General features: G+C 47.2%; 1 protein-coding gene across 1 annotated transcript in view; it reads right to left on the reverse strand.

The window, feature by feature from the left end:
• ADISSP (adipose secreted signaling protein) overlaps nucleotides 1-20716 on the reverse strand; it is a 46785-nt gene extending 26069 nt beyond the window's left edge. Inside the window, exons 1-3 of the mRNA XM_072126414.1 lie at nucleotides 20583-20716; nucleotides 6090-6175; nucleotides 162-304 (exon numbers count right to left, since the gene is read on the reverse strand). Coding sequence (XP_071982515.1) covers nucleotides 162-304; nucleotides 6090-6108 — 162 coding nt within the window. The 5' untranslated portion in view covers nucleotides 6109-6175; nucleotides 20583-20716. The remainder of the gene's footprint in view (nucleotides 1-161; nucleotides 305-6089; nucleotides 6176-20582) is intronic.
• Between the last annotated feature and the right edge of the window lie 4205 nt (nucleotides 20717-24921).

Raw genomic sequence — 24921 nt, forward strand, 5'->3', positions numbered from 1 at the left:
CTCAGAAGACGGCGGGGCCCAACACACAGATACATTGTTACAAAGTATCCAACCCAGACAATGAGACTAAAGACTGCAACAATGTAACAAACCCTCAGGTGAAAACAAAATAGAACACAATAGAAAGAGCGTCACCCCCCAAAGTAAGTAGTCACATGTACCTTAACTAAGAAATTTCCACTATCAACCTGAGAGACCATCACCACCGAATCATGGAGCTTCTCCTCAAAGTGGACATGATTGTGAGAGCCCTCCTCAGATAGGCCAGGGGCAAAGCGCACCCCCGATACTTTGGGCTTCGTACCTGGAGAGAAGAGAAACCAATGGGGCAGTGTTATAAAAGTTATATTCCTGTACATAGGGGGCAGTATTATATTAGTTATATTCTTGTACATAGGGAGCAGTATTATAGTAGTTATATTCTTGTACATAGAGGGCAGTATTATAGTAGTTATATTCTTGTACATAGGAGGCAGTATTATAGTAGTTATATTCTTGTACATAGGGGGCAGTATTATAGTAGTTATATTCTTGTACATAGGGGACAGTATTATAGTAGTTAGATTCTTGTACATAGGGGGCGGTATTATAGTAGTTATATTCTTGTACATAGAGGGCAGTATTATAGTAGTTATATTCTTGTACATAGGAGGCAGTATTATAGTAGTTATATTCTTGTACATAGGGGGCAGTATTATAGTAGTTATATTCTTGTACATAGGGGGCAGTATTATAGTAGTTATATTCTTGTACATAGGGGGCAGTATTATAGTAGTTATATTCTTGTACATAGGGGGCAGTATTATAGTAGTTATATTCCTGTACATAGGAGGCAGTATTATAGTAGTTATATTCTTGTACATAGGGGGCAGTATTATAGTAGTTATATTCCTGTACATAGGGGGCAGTATTATATTAGTTATATTCTTGTACATAGGGAGCAGTATTATAGTAGTTATATTCCTGTACATAGGAGGCAGTATTATAGTAGTTATATTCTTGTACATAGGGGCAGTATTATAGTAGTTATATTCTTGTACATAGGGGCAGTATTATAGTAGTTATATTCTTGTACATAGGGGGCAGTATTATAGTAGTTATATACTTGTACATAGGGGCAGTATTATAGTAATTATATTCTTGTACATAGGGGGCAGTATTATAGTAGTTATATTCTTGTACATAGGGGTCAGTATTATAGTAGTTATATTCTTGTACATAGGGGTCAGTATTATAGTAGTTATATTCTTGTACATAGGGGTCAGTATTATAGTAGTTATATTCTTGTACATAGGGGGCAGTATTATAGTAGTTATATTCTTGTACATAGGGGGCAGTATTATAGTAGTTATATTCCTGTACATAGGGGGCAGTATTATAGTAGCTATATTCCTGTACATAGGGGGCAGTATTATAGTAGTTATATTCTTGTACATAGGGGGCAGTATTATAGTAGTTATATTCCTGTACATAGGGGGCAGTATTATAGTAGTTATATCCGTGTACATAGGGGGCAGTATTATAGTAGTTATATTCTTGTACATAGGGGTCAGTATTATAGTAGTTATATTCCTGTACATAGGGGGCAGTATTATAGTAGTTATATTCTTGTACATAGGGGGCAGTATTATAGTAGTTATATTCTTGTACATAGGGGCAGTATTATAGTAGTTATATTCTTGTACATAGGAGGCAGTATTATAGTAGTTATATTCTTGTACATAGGGGGCAGTATTATAGTAGTTATATTCCTGTACATAGGGGGCAGTATTATAGTAGTTATATTCTTGTACATAGGGGGTAGTATTATAGTAGTTATATTCCTGTACATAGGGGGCAGTATTATAGTAGTTATATTCTTGTACATAGAGGGCAGTATTATAGTAGTTATATTCTTGTACATAGGAGGCAGTATTATAGTAGTTATATTCTTGTACATAGGAGGCAGTATTATAGTAGTTATATTCTTGTACATAGAGGGCAGTATTATAGTAGTTATATTCCTGTACATAGGGGGCAGTATTATAGTAGTTATATTCCTGTACATAGGGGGCAGTATTATAGTAGTTATATTCTTGTATATAGGGGGCAGTATTATAGTAGTTATATTCTTGTATATAGGGGGCAGTATTATAGTAGTTATATTCCTGTACATAGGGGGCAGTATTATAGTAGTTATATTCCTGTACATAGGGGGCAGTATGATAGTTATATTCCTGTACATAGGGGCAGTATTATTGTAGTTATATTCCTGTACATAGGGGGCGGTATTATAGTAGTTATATTCTTGTACATAGGGGGCAGTATTATAGTAGTTATATTCTTGTACATAGGGGGCGGTATTATAGTAGTTATATTCTTGTACATAGGGGGCGGTATTATAGTAGTTATATTCTTGTACATAGGGGGCGGTATTATAGTAGTTATATTCTTGTACATAGGGGGCAGTATTATAGTAGTTATATTCTTGTACATAGGGGGCAGTATTATAGTAGTTATATCCCTGTACATAGGGGGCAGTATTATAGTAGTTATATTCCTGTACATAGGGGGCAGTATTATAGTAGTTATATTCTTGTACATAGGGGGAGTATTATAGTAGTTATATTCTTGTACATAGGGGGCAGTATTATAGTAGTTATATTCTTGTACATAGAGGGCAGTATTATAGTAGTTATATTCCTGTACATAGGAGGTAAGTATTATAGTAGTTATATTCCTGTACATAGGGGGCAGTATTATAGTAGTTATATTCTTGTACATAGGGGCAGTATTATAGTAGTTATATTCCTGTACATAGGGGGCAGTATTATAGTAGTTATATTCTTGTACATAGGGGGAGTATTATAGTAGTTATATTCTTGTACATAGGGGGAGTATTATAGTAGTTATATTCTTGTACATAGGGGGCAGTATTATAGTAGTTATATTCCTGTACATAGGGGGCAGTATTATAGTAGTTATATTCCTGTACATAGGGGGAGTATTATAGTAGTTATATTCTTGTACATAGGGGGCAGTATTATAGTAGTTATATTCCTGTACATAGGGGGCAGTATTATAGTAGTTATATTCCTGTACATAGGGGGCAGTATTATAGTAGTTATATTCCTGTACATAGGGGGCAGTATTATAGTAGTTATATTCCTGTACATAGGGGGCAGTATTATAGTAGTTATATTCTTGTACATAGGGGGCAGTATTATAGTAGTTATATTCTTGTACATAGGGGGCAGTATTATAGTAGTTATATTCTTGTACATAGGGGGCAGTATTATTGTAGTTATATTCTTGTACATAGGGAGCAGTATTATAGTAGTTATATTCCTGTACATAGGGGGCAGTATTATAGTAGTTATATTCTTGTACATAGGGGGCAGTATTATAGTAGTTATATTCTTGTACATAGGGGGCAGTATTATAGTAGTTATATTCTTGTACATAGGGGGCAGTATTATTGTAGTTATATTCTTGTACATAGGGGGCAGTATTATAGTAGTTATATTCCTGTACATAGGGGGCAGTATTATAGTAGTTATATTCCTGTACATAGGGGGCAGTATTATAGTAGTTATATTCCTGTACATAGGGGGGAGTATAATAGTAGTTATATTCCTGTACATAGGGGGCAGTATTATAGTAGTTATATTCCTGTACATAGGGGGCAGTATTATAGTAGTTATATTCTTGTACATAGGGGCAGTATTATAGTAGTTATATTCCTGTACATAGGAGGTAAGTATTATAGTAGTTATATTCCTGTACATAGGGGGCAGTATTATAGTAGTTATATTCTTGTACATAGGGGCAGTATTATAGTAGTTATATTCCTGTACATAGAGGGCAGTATTATAGTAGTTATATTCTTGTACATAGGGGGCAGTATTATAGTAGTTATATTCTTGTACATAGGGGGCAGTATTATAGTAGTTATATTCTTGTACATAGGGGGCAGTATTATAGTAGTTATATTCCTGTACATAGGGGGCAGTATTACAGTAGTTATATTCTTGTACATAGGGGGCAGTATTATAGTAGTTATATTCTTGTACATAGGGGGCAGTATTATAGCAGTTATATACCTGTACATGGGGGCAGTATTATAGTAGTTATATTCTTGTACATAGGGGCAGTATTATAGTAGTTATATTCTTGTACATAGGGGGCAGTATTATAGTAGTTATATTCTTGTAAATAGGGGGCAGTATTATAGTAGTTATATTCTTGTACATAGGGGGCAGTATTATAGTAGTTACATTGCTGTACATAGGGGGCAGTATTATAGTAGTTATATTCTTGTACATAGGGGGCAGTATTATAGTAGTTATATTCCTGTACATAGGGGGCAGTATTATAGTAGTTATATTCCTGTACATAGGGGGCAGTATTATAGTAGTTATAGACTTGTACATAGGGGGCAGTATTATAGTAGTTATATTCTTGTACATAGGGGCAGTATTATAGTAGTTATATTCCTGTACATAGGGGGCAGTATTATAGTAGTTATATTCTTGTACATAGAGGGCAGTATTATAGTAGTTATATTCTTGTACATAGGGGCAGTATTATAGTAGTTATATTCCTGTACATAGAGGGCAGTATTATAGTAGTTATATTCTTGTACATAGGGGGCAGTATTATAGTAGTTATATTCTTGTACATAGGGGGCAGTATTATAGTAGTTACATTGCTGTACATAGGGGGCAGTATTATAGTAGTTATATTCTTGTAAATAGGGGGCAGTATTATAGTAGTTATATTCTTGTACATAGGGGGCAGTATTATAGTAGTTACATTGCTGTACATAGGGGGCAGTATTATAGTAGTTATATTCTTGTACATAGGGGGCAGTATTATAGTAGTTATATTCCTGTACATAGGGGGCAGTATTATAGTAGTTATATTCCTGTACATAGGGGGCAGTATTATAGTAGTTATAGACTTGTACATAGGGGGCAGTATTATAGTAGTTATATTCTTGTACATAGGGGCAGTATTATAGTAGTTATATTCCTGTACATAGGGGGCAGTATTATAGTAGTTATATTCTTGTACATAGAGGGCAGTATTATAGTAGTTATATTTTTGTACATAGGGGCAGTATTATAGTAGTTATATTCTTGTACATAGGGGGCAGTATTATAGTAGTTATATTCCTGTACATAGGGGGCAGTATTATAATAGTTATATTCTTGTACATAGGGGGCAGTATTATAGTAGTTACATTGCTGTATTTGACTGTATCACATCTATTTTCACCCTACGGATTCTACATTTCCAGTTTGCTTTCTCAAACAATGGTCTAGGTCAGGGAAGTCAGATTAAGACTAATTTTTCCCGAGGGCCACATCAGCCTTGTGGTTGCCATAAAGGGGCCAAATGTAATTTAATTGTTGTATTAATTGATGTAATTGAGCTGTCTACTAGTTACACTCATACAGAAAGCTGCATCTATTGCTAAATGAGCTGAGACACTGCCAAGGCCTCTATGTGCCCCTACAGTCGCCTGTGGTCAGTGCCCCCTATAGTGACCAGATAGACAAAATGTTACCCCCACATGAGCGTATCCTGTGTATCCATAATGTATAGACTGATAGGGGCCCCCATGCTATATGTGATGTACTGCTGCGGTGTTCTGGATCATTGTGTAATGTTATTAATTGCACTGACCTGTAATAATGTACAATCTAAGTCATGAATATTAACCACACTGATGTCTTATTCCACTACTACTGTGCATTGTACACTACGAGGATACTACAAGTATTAGGGGTACGTGTCTCCCCTCCACATGTGCCGGGTATGATGGAGTCGCCTGGATTCCCTCGTCTTTCCAGTAATATCGCCCGCAGCAGCCTGTGCGGTGACATGTAATAATGACCATTGATCCCTCCTGGGGTCCCGGGATACATACATTGGCTGAGGATAGTCAGGTTACTGGGTGACCCATATTCATCCGGATGGCACATTAGCACCGGGTACGGGGAGGTGCCAGGGGCTGGGGCACAGCCATAATGAGAGGAGATGTGCTCCCACGTCTGCTGATTACTATGGGTGATGTGTTGTAGTACACGGGGGATGGGACTTACCTTTCTTAGCTGCCGCCATCTCTTGTAGCTGCTGACACCTTCCAATCAGTCAGAAACCTGCGGCCATCCTGGAGCGGCCCCTGAACCTGCCAACACAGAGCACAGCAGTGTCAGGACATGTTATACATCCAGTCATAGCCTTGTGGCCCCTCCATGGCACGGGGTATAGTGTGGTTGGGTGCCAGGGCACAGATGGGGAAGACATATTCCCAGGATACACAATACCTGCACAATGTGCCCACATAGATCCTGGCACCGCCGAGCACCTGCTGCAGCCAGGGGACATACTGGGAGAAGTAACCTCTACACTGCACCATCATGCAACTTGTACATTACTTACCTGTTACTGCACCGGTCCTGTGTTCCCAGAACATCTCGGAGCAGCGCCATGAAGTTCTGCAAGCTACACAGATAAAACTCCTCCAACCCCTCGTGCCCTGGGTCCTGCAGCTCAACACAAGTTGCAGGATGGCGCCATTGTGCTCACCATCACCTACAACACTGCGGATCTGCTGATGCTCGCACTGCATCCTCCATGTACAGTAAAAAAGTATTTGCCCCCTTTTGGATGTTTGTCCCACATAAAGGTTTCAACAACAAAATAACAAAAAACTCAGTTTGGGATAAGGTCGCACATCACCAGAATTTATGATATGTATCTCCAATAAAAAATAAAAAAAGAAACTGAACGAAACTAATGACGTGTCAGATACCGGTATTAACATTTATTATGACAAATCACTGTTCTATATCTCATCTATCTTATATCTATCTCTATGTGTAGTGCGTCACCCCCAGAGGATCCTCCCACACGGACATCTCACATTTATCCGTAGTCCATCATCTCTATGTATTTATATAATGTATCCACCATCTCTATGTATTTATATACTGTATCCATCATCTCTATGTATAAATATAATGTATCCACCATCTCTATGTAATTATATAATGTATCCACCATCTCTATGTATTTATATAATGTATCCACCATCTCTATGTAATTATATAATGTATCCACCATCTCTATGTATTTATATAATGTATCCACCATCTCTATGTATTTATATAATGTATCCACCATCTCTATGTATTTATATAATGTATCCACCATCTCTATGTATTTATATAATGTATCCACCATCTCTATGTATTTATATAATGTATCCACCATCTCTATGTATTTATATAATGTATCCACCATCTCTATGTATTTATATAATGTATCCACCATCTCTATGTAATTATATAATGTATCCACCATCTCTATGTATTTATATAATGTATCCACCATCTCTATGTAATTATATAATGTATCCACCATCTCTATGTATTTATATAATGTATCCACCATCTCTATGTATTTATATAATGTATCCACCATCTCTATGTAATTATATAATGTATCCACCATCTCTATGTATTTATATAATGTATCCACCATCTCTATGTATTTATATAATGTATCCACCATCTCTATGTATTTATATAATGTATCCACCATCTCTATGTATTTATATAATGTATCCACCATCTCTATGTATTTATATAATGTATCCACCATCTCTATGTAATTATATAATGTATCCACCATCTCTATGTATTTATATAATGTATCCACCATCTCTATGTAATTATATAATGTATCCACCATCTCTATGTATTTATATAATGTATCCACCATCTCTATGTAATTATATAATGTATCCACCATCTCTATGTATTTATATACTGTATTCATCATCTCTATGTATAAATATAATGTATCCACCATCTCTATGTATTTATATAATGTATCCACCATCTCTATGTATTTATATACTGTATCCATCATCTCTATGTATAAATATAATGTATCCACCATCTCTATGTATTTATATAATGTATCCATCATCTCTATGTATTTATATACTGTATCCATCATCTCTATGTATAAATATAATGTATCCACCATCTCTATGTAATTATATAATGTATCCATCATCTCTATGTATTTATATACTGTATCCATCATCTCTATGTATAAATATAATGTATCCACCATCTCTATGTATTTATATAATGTATCCACCATCTCTATGTATTTATATACTGTATCCATCATCTCTATGTATAAATATAATGTATCCACCATCTCTATGTAATTATATAATGTATCCACCATCTCTATGTATTTATATACTGTATCCATCATCTCTATGTATAAATATAATGTATCCACCATCTCTATGTAATTATATAATGTATCCACCATCTCTATGTATTTATATAATGTATCCACCATCTCTATGTAATTATATAATGTATCCACCATCTCTATGTATTTATATAATGTATCCACCATCTCTATGTATTTATATAATGTATCCACCATCTCTATGTAATTATATAATGTATCCACCATCTCTATGTATTTATATAATGTATCCACCATCTCTATGTAATTATATAATGTATCCACCATCTCTATGTATTTATATAATGTATCCATCATCTCTATGTATAAATATAATGTATCCACCATCTCTATGTATTTATATAATGTATCCATCATCTCTATGTATAAATATAATGTATCCACCATCTCTATGTAATTATATAATGTATCCACCATCTCTATGTATTTATATAATGTATCCACCATCTCTATGTAATTATATAATGTATCCACCATCTCTATGTATTTATATAATGTATCCATCATCTCTATGTATAAATATAATGTATCCACCATCTCTATGTATTTATATAATGTATCCATCATCTCTATGTATAAATATAATGTATCCACCATCTCTATGTAATTATATAATGTATCCATCATCATCGGATACATTAAATATCATTGATACATTAAAGGAATTATCAAGATCCTGATAAACCAGGGACATGCCTCCTAGATCCAGGCCCCGGGACTGTGGTATCTTCTTATATTTGTTATCCATGGCCTCCTTTATGTAATATCAACTTCACACTCCACGGCTTTTGTCCTTCTAAAATCAGCTTTTAAAATTATGCTAATGAGCCTGAAGGGCTACCCTAGCCCCTCTGTGATCTGGGTCTATAGAATGTTACACTGTCTCCCCCTGCTCCCTCAGCGCTTGTGCAGTGCGCACTTACTGCTGTATTCTCAATGCTGAGAAAGAAGGGCTCAGGGTGAGACAGTGTAACAGTCTGTAAAGCCAGATCACACAGGGGCTAGGGTAGTCCTTCAGACTTATCTGTTATCCTTGGCCCCCGTCCTTCTAGAATTGGCTTTTAAAATTATGCTGACAAGAAGACATCACAGTCCTGATACCTGTGAGTAATGTCCCTGGTTTAGCAGGGGTCATCAACTCCTACAGGACCCTGTGTGATAAAGTAAGTGCCCCCTTAACCTAAAAACTGATTGGTCCTCTAGCAGCAACAACTGTAATAATAATTATTCCTTTATTTACATAGCACACAGAGCATAACCAATCTGTATGTTCTGGGAAGCTTCTCTCTCCTCCCTCCTCCTCAAGAGCCTCTCTCTCTCTCTCTCTCCTCCCTCCTCCTCAAGAGCCTCTCTCTCTCTCTCTCTCCTCCCCCCTCCTCGGGAGCCTCTCTCTCTCTCTCTCTCCTCCCCCCTCCTCGGGAGCCTCTCTCTCTCTCTCTCCTCCCCCCTCCTCGGGAGCCTCTCTCTCTCTCTCTCTCCTCCCCCCTCCTCGGGAGCCTCTCTCTCTCTCTCCTCCCCCCTCCTCGGGAGCCTCTCTCTCTCTCTCTCTCCTCCCCCCTCCTCGGGAGCCTCTCTCTCTCTCTCTCCTCCCCCCTCCTCGGGAGCCTCTCTCTCTCTCTCTCCTCCCCCCTCCTCGGGAGCCTCTCTCTCTCTCTCTCCTCCCCCCTCCTCGGGAGCCTCTCTCTCTCTCTCTCCTCCCCCCTCCTCGGGAGCCTCTCTCTCTCTCTCTCTCCTCCCCCCTCCTCAAGAGCCTCTCTCTCTCTCTCTCTCCTCCCCCCTCCTCGGGAGCCTCTCTCTCTCTCTCTCTCCTCCCCCCTCCTCGGGAGCCTCTCTCTCTCTCTCTCTCCTCCCCCCTCCTCGGGAGCCTCTCTCTCTCTCTCTCTCCTCCCCCCTCCTCGGGAGCCTCTCTCTCTCTCTCTCCTCCCCCCTCCTCGGGAGCCTCTCTCTCTCTCTCTCCTCCCCCCTCCTCGGGAGCCTCTCTCTCTCTCTCTCCTCCCCCCTCCTCGGGAGCCTCTCTCTCTCTCTCTCCTCCCCCCTCCTCGGGAGCCTCTCTCTCTCTCTCTCTGCTCCCCCCTCCTCAAGAGCCTCTCTCTCTCTCTCTCTGCTCCCCCCTCCTCGGGAGCCTCTCTCTCTCTCTCTCTCCTCCCCCCTCCTCGGGAGCCTCTCTCTCTCTCTCTCCACCCCCCTCCTCGGGAGCCTCTCTCTCTCTCTCCTCCCCCCTCCTCCCTCCTCGGGAGCCTCTCTCTCTCTCTCTCTCCCCCCCCCCTCCTCGGGAGCCTGCCTCTCTCTCTCTCCTCCCCCCTCCTCGGGAGCCTCTCTCTCTCTCCTCCCCCCTCCTCGGGAGCCTCTCTCTCTCTCTCTCTCTCTCTCTCTCTCTGCTCCCCCCTCCTCGGGAGCCTCTCTCTCTCCTCCCCCCTCCTCGGGAGCCTCTCTCTCTCCTCCCCCCTCCTCGGGAACCTCTCTCTCTCTCTCTCTCTCCACCCCCCTCCTCGGGAGCCTCTCTCTCTCTCTCTCTCCTCCCCCCTCCTCGGGAGCCTCTCTCTCTCTCTCTCTCCTCCCCCCTCCTCGGGAGCCTCTCTCTCTCTGCTCCCCCCTCCTCGGGAGCCTCTCTCTCTCTCTCTGCTCCCCCCTCCTCGGGAGCCTCTCTCTCTCTCTCTGCTCCCCCCTCCTCGGGAGCCTCTCTCTCTCTCTCTGCTCCCCCCTCCTCGGGAGCCTCTCTCTCTGCTCCCCCCTCCTCGGGAGCCTCTCTCTCTCTCTGCTCCCCCCTCCTCGGGAGCCTCTCTCTCTCTCTGCTCCCCCCTCCTCGGGAGCCTCTCTCTCTCTCTGCTCCCCCCCTCCTCGGGAGCCTCTCTCTCTCTCTCCACCCCCCTCCTCGGGAGCCTCTCTCTCTCTCTCTCCTCCCCCCTCCTCGGGAGCCTCTCTCTCTCTCTCTCTCTCCTCCCCCCTCCTCGGGAGCCTCTCTCTCTCTCTCTCTCCTCCCCCCCCCCTCCTCGGGAGCCTCTCTCTCTCTCCTCCCCCCTCCTCGGGAGCCTCTCTCTCTCTCTCTGCTCCCCCCTCCTCGGGAGCCTCTCTCTCTCTCTCTCTGCTCCCCCCTCCTCGGGAGCCTCTCTCTCTCTCTCCTCCCCCCCCCCTCCTCGGGAGCCTCTCTCTCTCTCCTCCCCCCTCCTCGGGAGCCTCTCTCTCTCTCCTCCCCCCTCCTCGGGAGCCTCTCTCTCTCTCTCTGCTCCCCCCTCCTCGGGAGCCTCTCTCTCTCTCTCTGCTCCCCCCTCCTCGGGAGCCTCTCTCTCTCTCTGCTCCCCCCTCCTCGGGAGCCTCTCTCTCTCTCTCTCTCCACCCCCCTCCTCGGGAGCCTCTCTCTCTCCTCCCCCCTCCTCGGGAGCCTCTCTCTCTCTCTCTCCACCCCCCTCCTCGGGAGCCTCTCTCTCTCTCTCTCCACCCCCCTCCTCGGGAGCCTCTCTCTCTCTCTCTCTCTCTCCTCCCCCCTCCTCGGGAGCCTCTCTCTCTCTCTCTCTCCACCCCCCTCCTCGGGAGCCTCTCTCTCCTCCCCCCTCCTCGGGAGCCTCTCTCTCCTCCCCCCTCCTCGGGAGCCTCTCTCTCTCCTCCCCCCTCCTCGGGAGCCTCTCTCTCTCTCTGCTCCCCCCTCCTCGGGAGCCTCTCTCTCTCTCTGCTGCCCCCTCCTCGGGAGCCTCTCTCTCTGCTGCCCCCTCCTCGGGAGCCTCTCTCTCTCTCTCCTCCCCCCTCCTCGGGAGCCTCTCTCTCTCTCTGCTCCCCCCTCCTCGGGAGCCTCTCTCTCTCTCTCTCTGCTCCCCCCTCCTCGGGAGCCTCTTTCTCTCTCTCTGCTCCCCACTCCTCGGGAGCCTCTCTCTCTCTCTCTTTCTCTGCTCCCCCCTCCTCGGGAGCCTCTCTCTCTCTCTCTCTCCTCCCCCCTCCTCGGGAGCCTCTCTCTCTCTCTCTCTCCTCCCCCCTCCTCGGGAGCCTCTCTCTCTCTCTCTCTCCTCCCCCCTCCTCGGGAGCCTCTCTCTCTCTCTCTCTCCTCCCCCCTCCTCGGGAGCCTCTCTCTCTCTCTCTCTCATCCCCCCTCCTCGGGAGCCTCTCTCTCTCTCTTTCTCTGCTCCCCCCTCCTCAGGAGCCTCTCTCTCTCTCTCTCTCCTCCCCCCTCCTCGGGAGCCTCTCTCTCTCTCTCTCTCCTCCCCCCTCCTCGGGAGCCTCTCTCTCTCTCTCCTCCCCCCTCCTCGGGAGCCTCTCTCTCTCTCTCTCTCCTCCCCCCTCCTCGGGAGCCTCTCTCTCTCTCTCTCTCCTCCCCCCTCCTCGGGAGCCTCTCTCTCTCTCTCTCTGCTCCCCCCTCCTCGGGAGCCTCTTTCTCTCTCTCTGCTCCCCACTCCTCGGGAGCCTCTCTCTCTCTCTTTCTCTGCTCCCCCCTCCTCAGGAGCCTCTCTCTCTCTCTCTCTCCTCCCCCCTCCTCGGGAGCCTCTCTCTCTCTCTCTCTCCTCCCCCCTCCTCGGGAGCCTCTCTCTCTCTCTCTCTCCTCCCCCCTCCTCGGGAGCCTCTCTCTCTCTCTCTCTCCTCCCCCCTCCTCGGGAGCCTCTCTCTCTCTCTCCTCCCCCCTCCTCGGGAGCCTCTCTCTCTCTCTCTCCTCCCCCCTCCTCGGGAGCCTCTCTCTCTCTCTCCTCCCCCCTCCTCGGGAGCCTCTCTCTCTCTCTCCTCCCCCCTCCTCGGGAGCCTCTCTCTCTCTCTCCTCCCCCCTCCTCGGGAGCCTCTCTCTCTCTCTCCTCCCCCCTCCTCGGGAGCCTCTCTCTCTCTCTCTCTCATCCCCCCTCCTCAGGAGCCTCTCTCTCTCTCTCTCTCTCTCATCCCCCCTCCTCGGGAGCCTCTCTCTCTCTCTCTCTCTCATCCCCCCTCCTCGGGAGCCTCTCTCTCTCTCTCTGCTCCCCCCTCCGCGGGAGCCTCTCTCTCTCTCTCTCTGCTCCCCCCTCCTCGGGAGCCTCTCTCTCTCTCTCTGCTCCCCCCTCCTCGGGAGCCTCTCTCTCTCTCTCTCTCTCATCCCCCCTCCTCGGGAGCCTCTCTCTCTCTCTCTCTCATCCCCCCTCCTCGGGAGCCTCTCTCTCTCATCCCCCCTCCTCGGGAGCCTCTCTCTCTCTCTCATCCCCCCTCCTCGGGAACCTCTCTCTCTCTCTCTCCTCCCCCATAGTCAGGAGCCTCTCTCTCTCTCTCCTCCCCCCTCCTCGGGAGCCTCTCTCTCTCTCTCTCCTCCCCCCTCCTCGGGAGCCTCTCTCTCTCCTCCCCCCTCCTCGGGAGCCTCTCTCTCTCTCTGCTCCCCCCTCCTCGGGAGGCTCTCTCTCTCTCTGCTCCCCCCTCCTCGGGAGCCTCTCTCTCTCTCTGCTCCCCCCTCCTCGGGAGCCTCTCTCTCTCCTCATGTCTTAGTCTCCTGTAGTTCTCTCTCTCCTCATGTCTTAGTCTCCTGTAGTTCTCTTTCTCTCCTCATGTCTTAGTCTCCTGTAGTTCTCTCTCTCTCCTCATGTCTTAGTCTCCTGTAGTTCTCTCTCTCTCTCTCCTCATGTCTTAGTCTCCTGTAGTTCTCTCTCTCTCTCTCATGTCTTAGTCTCCTGTAGTTCTCTCTCTCTCTCTCTCCTCATGTCTTAGTCTCCTGTAGTTCTCTCTCTCTCTCTCCTCGTGTCTTAGTCTCCTGTAGTTCTCTCTCTCTTCTCTCCTCATGTCTTAGTCTCCTGTAGTTCTCTCTCTCTCTCTCCTCATGTCTTAGTCTCCTGTAGTTCTCTCTCTCTCTCCTCATGTCTTAGTCTCCTGTAGTTCTCTCTCTCTCCTCATGTCTTAGTCTCCTGTAGTTCTCTCTCTCTCTCTCCTCATGTCTTAGTCTCCTGTAGTTCTCTCTCTCTCTCTCCTCATGTCTTAGTCTCCTGTAGTTCTCTCTCTCTCTCTCTCCTCATGTCTTAGTCTCCTGTAGTTCTCTCTCTCCTCATGTCTTAGTCTCCTGTAGTTCTCTCTCTCTCCTCATGTCTTAGTCTCCTGTAGTTCTCTCTCTCTCCTCATGTCTTAGTCTCCTGTAGTTCTCTCTCTCTCCTCATGTCTTAGTCTCCTGTAGTTCTCTCTCTCTCTCCCTCATGTCTTAGTCTCCTGTAGTTCTCTCTCTCTCTCTCCTCATGTCTTAGTCTCCTGTAGTTCTCTCTCTCTCTCTCCTCATGTCTTAGTCTCCTGTAGTTCTCTCTCTCCTCATGTCTTAGTCTCCTGTAGTTCTCTCTCTCTCTCTCCTCATGTCTTAGTCTCCTGTAGTTCTCTCTCTCTCTCTCTCTCCTCATGTCTTAGTCTCCTGTAGTTCTCTCTCTCTCTCCTCATGTCTTAGTCTCCTGTAGTTCTCTCTCTCTCTCCTCATGTCTTAGTCTCCTGTAGTTCTCTCTCTCTCTCTCTCCTCATGTCTTAGTCTCCTGTAGTTCTCTCTCTCTCCTCATGTCTTAGTCTCCTGTAGTTCTCTCTCTCTCCTCATGTCTTAGTCTCCTGTAGTTCTCTCTCTCTCTCTCCTCATGTCTTAGTCTCCTGTAGTTCTCTCTCTCTCCTCATGTCTTAGTCTCCTGTAGTTCTCTCTCTCCTCATGTCTTAGTCTCCTGTAGTTCTCTCTCTCTCTCTCCTCATGTCTTAGTCTCCTGTAGTTCTCTCTCTCTCTCTCTCCTCATGTCTTAGTCTCCTGTAGTTCTCTCTCTCTCCTCATGTCTTAGTCTCCTGTAGTTCTCTCTCTCTCCTCATGTCTTAGTCTCCTGTAGTTCTCTCTCTCTCTCCTCATGTCTTAGTCTCCTGTAGTTCTCTCTCTCTCTCTCTCCTCATGTCTTAGTCTCCTGTAGTTCTCTCTCTCCTCGTGTCTTAGTCTCCTGTAGTTCTCTCTCTCTCTCTCCATGTCTTAGTTTCCTGTAGTTCTCTCTCTCTCCTCATGTCTTAGTCTCCTGTAGTTCTCTCTCTCTCTCCTCATGTCTTAGTCTCCTGTAGTTCTCTCTCTCTCTCTCCTCATGTCTTAGTCTCCTGTAGTTCTCTCTCTCTCTCTCCTCATGTCTTAGTCTCCTGTAGTTCTCTCTCTCTCTCTCCTCATGTCTTAGTCTCCTGTAGTTCTCTCTCTCTCTCTCCTCATGTCTTAGTCTCCTGTAGTTCTCTCTCTCTCTCTCCTCATGTCTTAGTCTCCTGTAGTTCTCTCTCTCTCTCCTCATGTCTTAGTCTCCTGTAGTTCTCTCTCTCTCCTCATGTCTTAGTCTCCTGTAGTTCTCTCTCTCTCTCTCCTCATGTCTTAGTCTCCTGTAGTTCTCTCTCTCTCTCTCCTCATGTCTTAGTCTCCTGTAGTTCTCTCTCTCTCTCCTCATGTCTTAGTCTCCTGTAGTTCTCTCTCTCTCCTCATGTCTTAGTCTCCTGTAGTTCTCTCTCTCTCCTCATGTCTTAGTCTCCTGTAGTTCTCTCTCTCTCTCTCCTCATGTCTTAGTCTCCTGTAGTTCTCTCTCTCTCTCTCCTCATGTCTTAGTCTCCTGTAGTTCTCTCTCTCTCTCTCTCCTCATGTCTTAGTCTCCTGTAGTTCTCTCTCTCTCCTCATGTCTTAGTCTCCTGTAGTTCTCTCTCTCTCCTCATGTCTTAGTCTCCTGTAGTTCTCTCTCTCTCCTCATGTCTTAGTCTCCTGTAGTTCTCTCTCTCTCCTCATGTCTTAGTCTCCTGTAGTTCTCTCTCTCTCTCTCCTCATGTCTTAGTCTCCTGTAGTTCTCTCTCTCTCTCTCTCCTCATGTCTTAGTCTCCTGTAGTTCTCTCTCTCTCTCTCTCCTCATGTCTTAGTCTCCTGTAGTTCTCTCTCTCTCTCTCCTCATGTCTTAGTCTCCTGTAGTTCTCTCTCTCTCTCTCCTCATGTCTTAGTCTCCTGTAGTTCTCTCTCTCTCTCCTCATGTCTTAGTCTCCTGTAGTTCTCTCTCTCTCCTCATGTCTTAGTCTCCTGTAGTTCTCTCTCCCTCTCTCTCCTCATGTCTTAGTCTCCTGTAGTTCTCTCTCTCTCCTCATGTCTTAGTCTCCTGTAGTTCTCTCTCTCTCCTCATGTCTTAGTCTCCTGTAGTTCTCTCTCTCTCCTCATGTCTTAGTCTCCTGTAGTTCTCTCTCTCTCCTCATGTCTTAGTCTCCTGTAGTTCTCTCTCTCTCCTCATGTCTTAGTCTCCTGTAGTTCTCTCTCTCTCCTCATGTCTTAGTCTCCTGTAGTTCTCTCTCTCCTCATGTCTTAGTCTCCTGTAGTTCTCTCTCTCTCTCCTCATGTCTTAGTCTCCTGTAGTTCTCTCTCTCTCTCCTCATGTCTTAGTCTCCTGTAGTTCTCTCTCTCTCTCCTCATGTCTTAGTCTCCTGTAGTTCTCTCTCTCTCTCTCTCTCCTCATGTCTTAGTCTCCTGTAGTTCTCTCTCTCTCTCCTCATGTCTTAGTCTCCTGTAGTTCTCTCTCTCTCTCCTCATGTCTTAGTCTCCTGTAGTTCTCTCTCTCTCTCCTCATGTCTTAGTCTCCTGTAGTTCTCTCTCTCTCTCTCCTCATGTCTTAGTCTCCTGTAGTTCTCTCTCTCTCCTCATGTCTTAGTCTCCTGTAGTTCTCTCTCTCTCCTCATGTCTTAGTCTCCTGTAGTTCTCTCTCTCTCTCTCCTCATGTCTTAGTCTCCTGTAGTTCTCTCTCTCTCCTCATGTCTTAGTCTCCTGTAGTTCTCTCTCTCCTCATGTCTTAGTCTCCTGTAGTTCTCTCTCTCTCTCTCCTCATGTCTTAGTCTCCTGTAGTTCTCTCTCTCTCTCTCCTCATGTCTTAGTCTCCTGTAGTTCTCTCTCTCTCCTCATGTCTTAGTCTCCTGTAGTTCTCTCTCTCTCCTCATGTCTTAGTCTCCTGTAGTTCTCTCTCTCTCTCCTCATGTCTTAGTCTCCTGTAGTTCTCTCTCTCTCTCTCTCCTCATGTCTTAGTCTCCTGTAGTTCTCTCTCTCCTCGTGTCTTAGTCTCCTGTAGTTCTCTCTCTCTCTCTCCATGTCTTAGTATCCTGTAGTTCTCTCTCTCTCCTCATGTCTTAGTTTCCTGTAGTTCTCTCTCTCTCCTCATGTCTTAGTCTCCTGTAGTTCTCTCTCTCTCTCCTCATGTCTTAGTCTCCTGTAGTTCTCTCTCTCTCTCTCCTCATGTCTTAGTCTCCTGTAGTTCTCTCTCTCTCTCTCCTCATGTCTTAGTCTCCTGTAGTTCTCTCTCTCTCTCTCCTCATGTCTTAGTCTCCTGTAGTTCTCTCTCTCTCTCTCCTCATGTCTTAGTCTCCTGTAGTTCTCTCTCTCTCTCTCCTCATGTCTTAGTCTCCTGTAGTTCTCTCTCTCTCTCCTCATGTCTTAGTCTCCTGTAGTTCTCTCTCTCTCCTCATGTCTTAGTCTCCTGTAGTTCTCTCTCTCTCTCTCCTCATGTCTTAGTCTCCTGTAGTTCTCTCTCTCTCTCTCCTCATGTCTTAGTCTCCTGTAGTTCTCTCTCTCTCTCCTCATGTCTTAGTCTCCTGTAGTTCTCTCTCTCTCCTCATGTCTTAGTCTCCTGTAGTTCTCTCTCTCTCCTCATGTCTTAGTCTCCTGTAGTTCTCTCTCTCTCTCTCCTCATGTCTTAGTCTCCTGTAGTTCTCTCTCTCTCTCTCCTCATGTCTTAGTCTCCTGTAGTTCTCTCTCTCTCTCTCTCCTCATGTCTTAGTCTCCTGTAGTTCTCTCTCTCTCCTCATGTCTTAGTCTCCTGTAGTTCTCTCTCTCTCCTCATGTCTTAGTCTCCTGTAGTTCTCTCTCTCTCCTCATGTCTTAGTCTCCTGTAGTTCTCTCTCTCTCCTCATGTCTTAGTCTCCTGTAGTTCTCTCTCTCTCTCTCCTCATGTCTTAGTCTCCTGTAGTTCTCTCTCTCTCTCTCTCCTCATGTCTTAGTCTCCTGTAGTTCTCTCTCTCTCTCTCTCCTCATGTCTTAGTCTCCTGTAGTTCTCTCTCTCTCTCTCCTCATGTCTTAGTCTCCTGTAGTTCTCTCTCTCTCTCTCCTCATGTCTTAGTCTCCTGTAGTTCTCTCTCTCTCTCCTCATGTCTTAGTCTCCTGTAGTTCTCTCTCTCTCCTCATGTCTTAGTCTCCTGTAGTTCTCTCTCCCTCTCTCTCTCTCCTCATGTCTTAGTCTCCTGTAGTTCTCTCTCTCTCTCTCCTCATGTCTTAGTCTCCTGTAGTTCTCTCTCTCTCTCTCCTCATGTCTTAGTCTCCTGTAGTTCTCTCTCTCTCTCTCCTCATGTCTTATTCTCCTGTAGTTCTCTCTCTCCTCATGTCTTAGTCTCCTGTAGTTCTCTCTCTCTCTCTCCTCATGTCTTAGTATCCTGTAGTTCTCTCTCTCTCTCTCTCTCTCTCCTCATGTCTTAGTCTCCTGTAGTTCTCTCTCTCTCTCTCTCCTCATGTCTTAGTCTCCTGTAGTTCTCTCTCTCTCTCTCTCCTCATGTCTTAGTCTCCTGTAGTTCTCTCTCTCTCTCTCCTCATGTCTTAGTCTCCTGTAGTTCTCTCTCTCTCCTCATGTCTTAGTCTCCTGTAGTTCTCTCTCTCTCTCCTCATGTCTTAGTCTCCTGTAGTTCTCTCTCTCTCTCTCTCCTCATGTCTTAGTCTCCTGTAGTTCTCTCTCTCTCCTCATGTCTTAGTCTCCTGTAGTTCTCTCTCTCTCCTCATGTCTTAGTCTCCTGTAGTTCTCTCTCTCTCCTCATGTCTTAGTCTCCTGTAGTTCTCTCTCTCTCTCTCCTCATGTCTTAGTCTCCTGTAGTTCTCTCTCTCTCCTCATGTCTTAGTCTCCTGTAGTTCTCTCTCTCCTCATGTCTTAGTCTCCTGTAGTTCTCTCTCTCTCTCTCCTCATGTCTTAGTCTCCTGTAGTTCTCTCTCTCTCTCTCTCCTCATGTCTTAGTCTCCTGTAGTTCTCTCTCTCTCCTCATGTCTTAGTCTCCTGTAGTTCTCTCTCTCTCTCCTCATGTCTTAGTCTCCTGTAGTTCTCTCTCTCTCTCTCTCCTCATGTCTTAGTCTCCTGTAGTTCTCTCTCTCCTCGTGTCTTAGTCTCCTGTAGTTCTCTCTCTCTCTCTCCTCATGTCTTAGTCTCCTGTAGTTCTCTCTCTCTCTCTCCATGTCTTAGTATCCTGTAGTTCTCTCTCTCTCCTCATGTCTTAGTTTCCTGTAGTTCTCTCTCTCTCCTCATGTCTTAGTCTCCTGTAGTTCTCTCTCTCTCTCCTCATGTCTTAGTCTCCTGTAGTTCTCTCTCTCTCTCTCCTCATGTCTTAGTCTCCTGTAGTTCTCTCTCTCTCTCTCCTCATGTCTTAGTCTCCTGTAGTTCTCTCTCTCTCTCTCCTCATGTCTTAGTCTCCTGTAGTTCTCTCTCTCTCTCTCCTCATGTCTTAGTCTCCTGTAGTTCTCTCTCTCTCTCTCCTCATGTCTTAGTCTCCTGTAGTTCTCTCTCTCTCTCTCTCTCCTCATGTCTTAGTCTCCTGTAGTTCTCTCTCTCTCTCCTCATGTCTTAGTCTCCTGTAGTTCTCTCTCTCTCTCCTCATGTCTTAGTCTCCTGTAGTTCTCTCTCTCTCTCTCCTCATGTCTTAGTCTCCTGTAGTTCTCTCTCTCTCTCTCTCTCCTCATGTCTTAGTCTCCTGTAGTTCTCTCTCTCTCTCTCCATGTCTTAGTATCCTGTAGTTCTCTCTCTCTCCTCATGTCTTAGTTTCCTGTAGTTCTCTCTCTCTCCTCATGTCTTAGTCTCCTGTAGTTCTCTCTCTCTCTCCTCATGTCTTAGTCTCCTGTAGTTCTCTCTCTCTCTCTCCTCATGTCTTAGTCTCCTGTAGTTCTCTCTCTCTCTCTCCTCATGTCTTAGTCTCCTGTAGTTCTCTCTCTCTCTCTCCTCATGTCTTAGTCTCCTGTAGTTCTCTCTCTCTCTCTCTCCTCATGTCTTATTCTCCTGTAGTTCTCTCTCTCCTCATGTCTTAGTCTCCTGTAGTTCTCTCTCTCTCTCTCCTCATGTCTTATTCTCCTGTAGTTCTCTCTCTCCTCATGTCTTAGTCTCCTGTAGTTCTCTCTCTCCTCATGTCTTAGTCTCCTGTAGTTCTCTCTCTCTCCTCATGTCTTAGTCTCCTGTAGTTCTCTCTCTCTCCTCATGTCTTAGTCTCCTGTAGTTCTCTCTCTCTCCTCATGTCTTAGTCTCCTGTAGTCGAGCTGATGATGACAGGCAGCCGCACACTGCACCGCACCCTCAGCTCCATGCAGTGCACCCGTGGGTCGTGCGGGGCATGGGGCGCCATCTCCTCACCTGTCACTGGTGTAGACACTGCGGTGTCGGTGTCGCGCTCCGTCTAGCTCCAGCCCCGGGAGCACACTGATCCTGACAGCCGGGGTCCTGGCCGGACCGTCTGTGACTGACGCTCTGACTCCGCCCTCACTTTCTCATTGGCCACAATAAAAGCGCGGCATCTCCACGGACCCTCGCCTCATTGGCTATCACAAGCCACGCCCCTCTAGTTCAGTTCATCCTTATGTTTGGTAAGTGACGTCATTAGTGCCATCTTGTGGTTGGCAGGAGGTAGCTGTGGCTGGCACCGGGACCATGTTTCCTCAGGGTTGATGAGTTAGACCCTTCATAGAGGCAGAAGGTGATGTGTTATCCTGATACTATGCTGAAGCTCACCTTCATGGGGGTGTCCATCGCTATCGGATAGGTTGTATCCACTGCAGCACATTGCACTGGTTGTATCCACTGCAGCACATTGCACTGGTTGTATCCACTGCAGCACATTGCACTGGTTGTTTCTCTCTCCTGCAGCACATTGCACTGGTTGTTTCTCTCTCCTGCAGCACATTGCACTGGTTGTTTCTCTCTCCTGCAGCACATTGCCCTGGTTGTATCCCTCTCCTGCAGCACATTGCACTGGTTGTTTCTCTCTCCTGCAGCACATTGCCCTGGTTGTTTCTCTCTCCTGCAGCACATTGCCCTGGTTGTATCCCTCTCCTGCAGCACATTGCACTGGTTGTTTCTCTCTCCTGCAGCACATTGCACTGGTTGTTTCTCTCTCCTGCAGCACATTGCACTGGTTGTATAACCTGCAGCACATTGCCCTGGTTGTATCCCTCTCCTGCAGCACATTGCACTGGTTGTATATCCTGCAGCACATTGCACTGGTTGTATATCCTGCAGCACATTGCCCTGGTTGTATCCCTCTCCTGCAGCACATTGCACTGGTTGTTTCTCTCTCCTGCAGCACATTGCCCTGGTTGTTTCTCTCTCCTGCAGCACATTGCCCTGGTTGTATCCCTCTCCTGCAGCACATTGCCCTGGTTGTATCCCTCTCCTGCAGCACATTGCCCTGGTTGTATCCCTCTCCTGCAGCACATTGCACTGGTTGTTTCTCTCTCCTGCAGCACATTGCACTGGTTGTTTCTCTCTCCTGCAGCACATTGCACTGGTTGTTTCTCTCTCCTGCAGCACATTGCACTGGTTGTTTCTCCTGCAGCACATTGCACTGGTTGTTTCTCCTGCAGCACATTGCACTGGTTGTTTCTCTCTCCTGCAGCACATTGCACTGGTTGTATCCCTCTCCTGCAGCACATTGCACTGGGTGTATCTGTCCTGCAGCACATTGCACTGGCTGTATCTCTCTCCTGCAGCACATTGCACTGGTTGTATCCCTCTCCTGCAGCACATTGCCCTGGTTGTATCCCTCTCCTGCAGCACATTGCCCTGGTTGTATCCCTCTCCTGCAGCACATTGCCCTGGTTGTATCCCTCTCCTGCAGCACATTGCCCTGGTTGTATCCCTCTCCTGCAGCACATTGCACTGGGTGTATCTGTCCTGCAGCACATTGCACTGGCTGTATCCCTCTCCTGCAGCACATTGCCCTGGTTGTATCTCTCTCCTGCAGCACATTGCACTGGTTGTATCCCTCTCCTGCAGCACATTGCCCTGGTTGTATCTCTCTCCTGCAGCACATTGCCCTGGTTGTATCCCTCTCCTGCAGTACATTGCACTGGCTGTATCCTTCTCCTGCAGCACATTGCACTGGCTGTATCTTTCTCCTGCAGCACATTGCACTGGTTGTTTCTCTCTCCTGCAGCACATTGCACTGGTTGTTTCTCTCTACTGCAGCACATTGCACTGGTTGTATCCCTCTACTGCAGCACATTGCACTGGCTGTATCCCTCTCCTGCAGCACATTGCACTGGCTGTATCCCTCTCCTGCAGCACATTGCACTGGCTGTATCCCTCTCCTGCAGCACATTGCACTGGTTGTTTCTCTCTCCTGCAGCACATTGCACTGGTTGTTTCTCTCTCCTGCAGCACATTGCACTGGTTGTATCCCTCTCCTGCAGCACATTGCACTGGTTGTATCCCTCTCCTGCAGCACATTGCACTGGTTGTATCCCTCTCCTGCAGCACATTGCACTGGTTGTATCCCTCTCCTGCAGCACATTGCACTGGTTGTATCCCTCTCCTGCAGCACATTGCACTGGTTGTATCCCTCTCCTGCAGCACATTGCACTGGGTGTATCTGTCCTGCAGCACATTGCACTGGCTGTATCCCTCTCCTGCAGCATATCACACTGGCTGTATCCCTCTCCTGCAGCATATTGCACTGGCTGTATCTCTTGCAGCACATTGCCCTTGTTGTTTCTCTCTCCTGCAGCACATTGCACTGGTTGTTTCTCTCTCCTGCAGCACATTGCACTGGTTGTTTCTCTCTCCTGCAGCACATTGCCCTGGTTTTATCCCTCTCCTGCAGTACATTGCACTGGTTGTTTCTCTCTCCTGCAGCATATTGCACTGGCTGTATCCCTCTCCTGCAGCACATTGCACCGGCTGGATCTTTTGTTCCCGCAGCACATTGCACAGGCTGGATCTCTCGTTCCCGCAGCTCATTGCACTTGGCCAGGTACAGTTCCATTGACGCTGATGCTCATTGGTTACAAGACTACAGCTTCTGGATTGGTCATACATGGAGCTGCTGTTTGGTTACATTTCGGGACCTGTTTTGGGGTCCGACCCACTAATAAGGGTCTTATCTGGAGTCAGATTTAAAATGGGGTTGGGTCTGGGTTCTAATTTAATATTTGGGGTCTTATATAACAGAAGAGTCTGGTGAAGGACACGATTAGTTTCATGGTTCTGAATGGGGTATAATATTGGGGGTCTGACATATAATTTAACATTAGGAGTCTGGACTGGGGTAGGATCCATTTCAGGGTCTGGTTCTGACTATTTGATGGGTCTGGTCTGTAGTAAGTGTAAGGGTCGGGTCTGTGTCTGAATAAGGTAAGAAATGTACTTTTTCCCATAACAAACCTCAATAAGCCTCAGTGTAAACCAGCTGCAGGTAAGTGGATGTGCGCTGTGTGACTTGTAGGTAATAGCAGGAGCGCCCCCTGCTGCTCACAGCTGATATCAGCCATCACATAGGAGTCATTGTACCCCCAGGGATGAGACGCTGAGGAGATTGTCCCCATGTCACCCCCGCTCCCCCCATCCGCTGGGTATAAATATCCCGTCACGTCCTGACACCTGCACAGACACAGCGCAAGCGTCTTCTCACCTCCAACACAACAACAACAACAAGAGACATTTACATGAATGCGGGAAGTCTGAGGCTGCGCTCACACGTGATGGAGGAGATTATCGCTGCTGTCACCAGTTGTGATTTGTTAAAGCCGCCGCTCACACAATGTTATCAGGAAAATCTCCTCAGCTCCTGTATTGTGCTGCAAAACGCAACATGAACGCCCGTGTGACCGGAGGCGGCCCTCTGGGGAGGTGCGCGGCCGCAGGACGGAGGCGGCCCTCTGGGGAGGTGCGCGGCCGCAGGACGGAGGCGGCCCTCTCGGGAGGTGCGCGGCCGCAGGACGGAGGTGGCCCTCTCGGGATGTGCGTGACCGCGGCCGGAGGCGACCCTCTGGGGAGGTGCGTGACCGCAGGACGGAGGCGACCCTCTGGGGAGGTGCGCGACCGCAGGACGGAGGCGGCCCTCTCGGGATGTGCGTGACCGCGGCCGGAGGCGACCCTCTGGGGAGGTGCGTGACCGCGGCCGGAGGCGGCCCTCTGGGGAGGTGCGCGACCGCAGGACGGAGGCGACCCTCTGGGGAGGTGCGCGACCGCAGGACGGAGGTGGCCCTCTGGGGAGGTGCGTGACCGCGGCCGGAGGCGACCCTCTGGGGAGGTGCGTGACCGCAGGACGGAGGCAACCCTCTGGGGAGGTGCGCGACCGCAGGACGAAGGCGACCCTCTGGGGAGGTGCGCGACCGCAGGACGGAGGTGGCCCTCTCGGGATGTGCGTGACCGCGGCCGGAGGCGACCCTCTGGGGAGGTGCGCGACCGCAGGACGGAGGCAACCCTCTGGGGAGGTGCGCGACCGCAGGACGGAGGTGGCCCTCTCGGGATGTGCGTGACCGCGGCCGGAGGCGACCCTCTGGGGAGGTGCGTGACCGCAGGACGGAGGCAACCCTCTGGGGAGGTGCGCGACCGCAGGACGGAGGCGACCCTCTGGGGAGGTGCGCGACCGCAGGACGGAGGCGGCCCTCTCGGGAGGTGCGCGGCCGCAGGACGGAGGCGGCCCTCTCGGGAGGTGCGCGGCCGCAGGACGGAGGCGGCCCTCTCGGGAGGTGCG

The sequence above is a fragment of the Engystomops pustulosus genome, chromosome 1, assembly GCF_040894005.1.
Source record: "Engystomops pustulosus chromosome 1, aEngPut4.maternal, whole genome shotgun sequence".
NCBI lineage: Eukaryota > Metazoa > Chordata > Amphibia > Anura > Leptodactylidae > Engystomops > Engystomops pustulosus.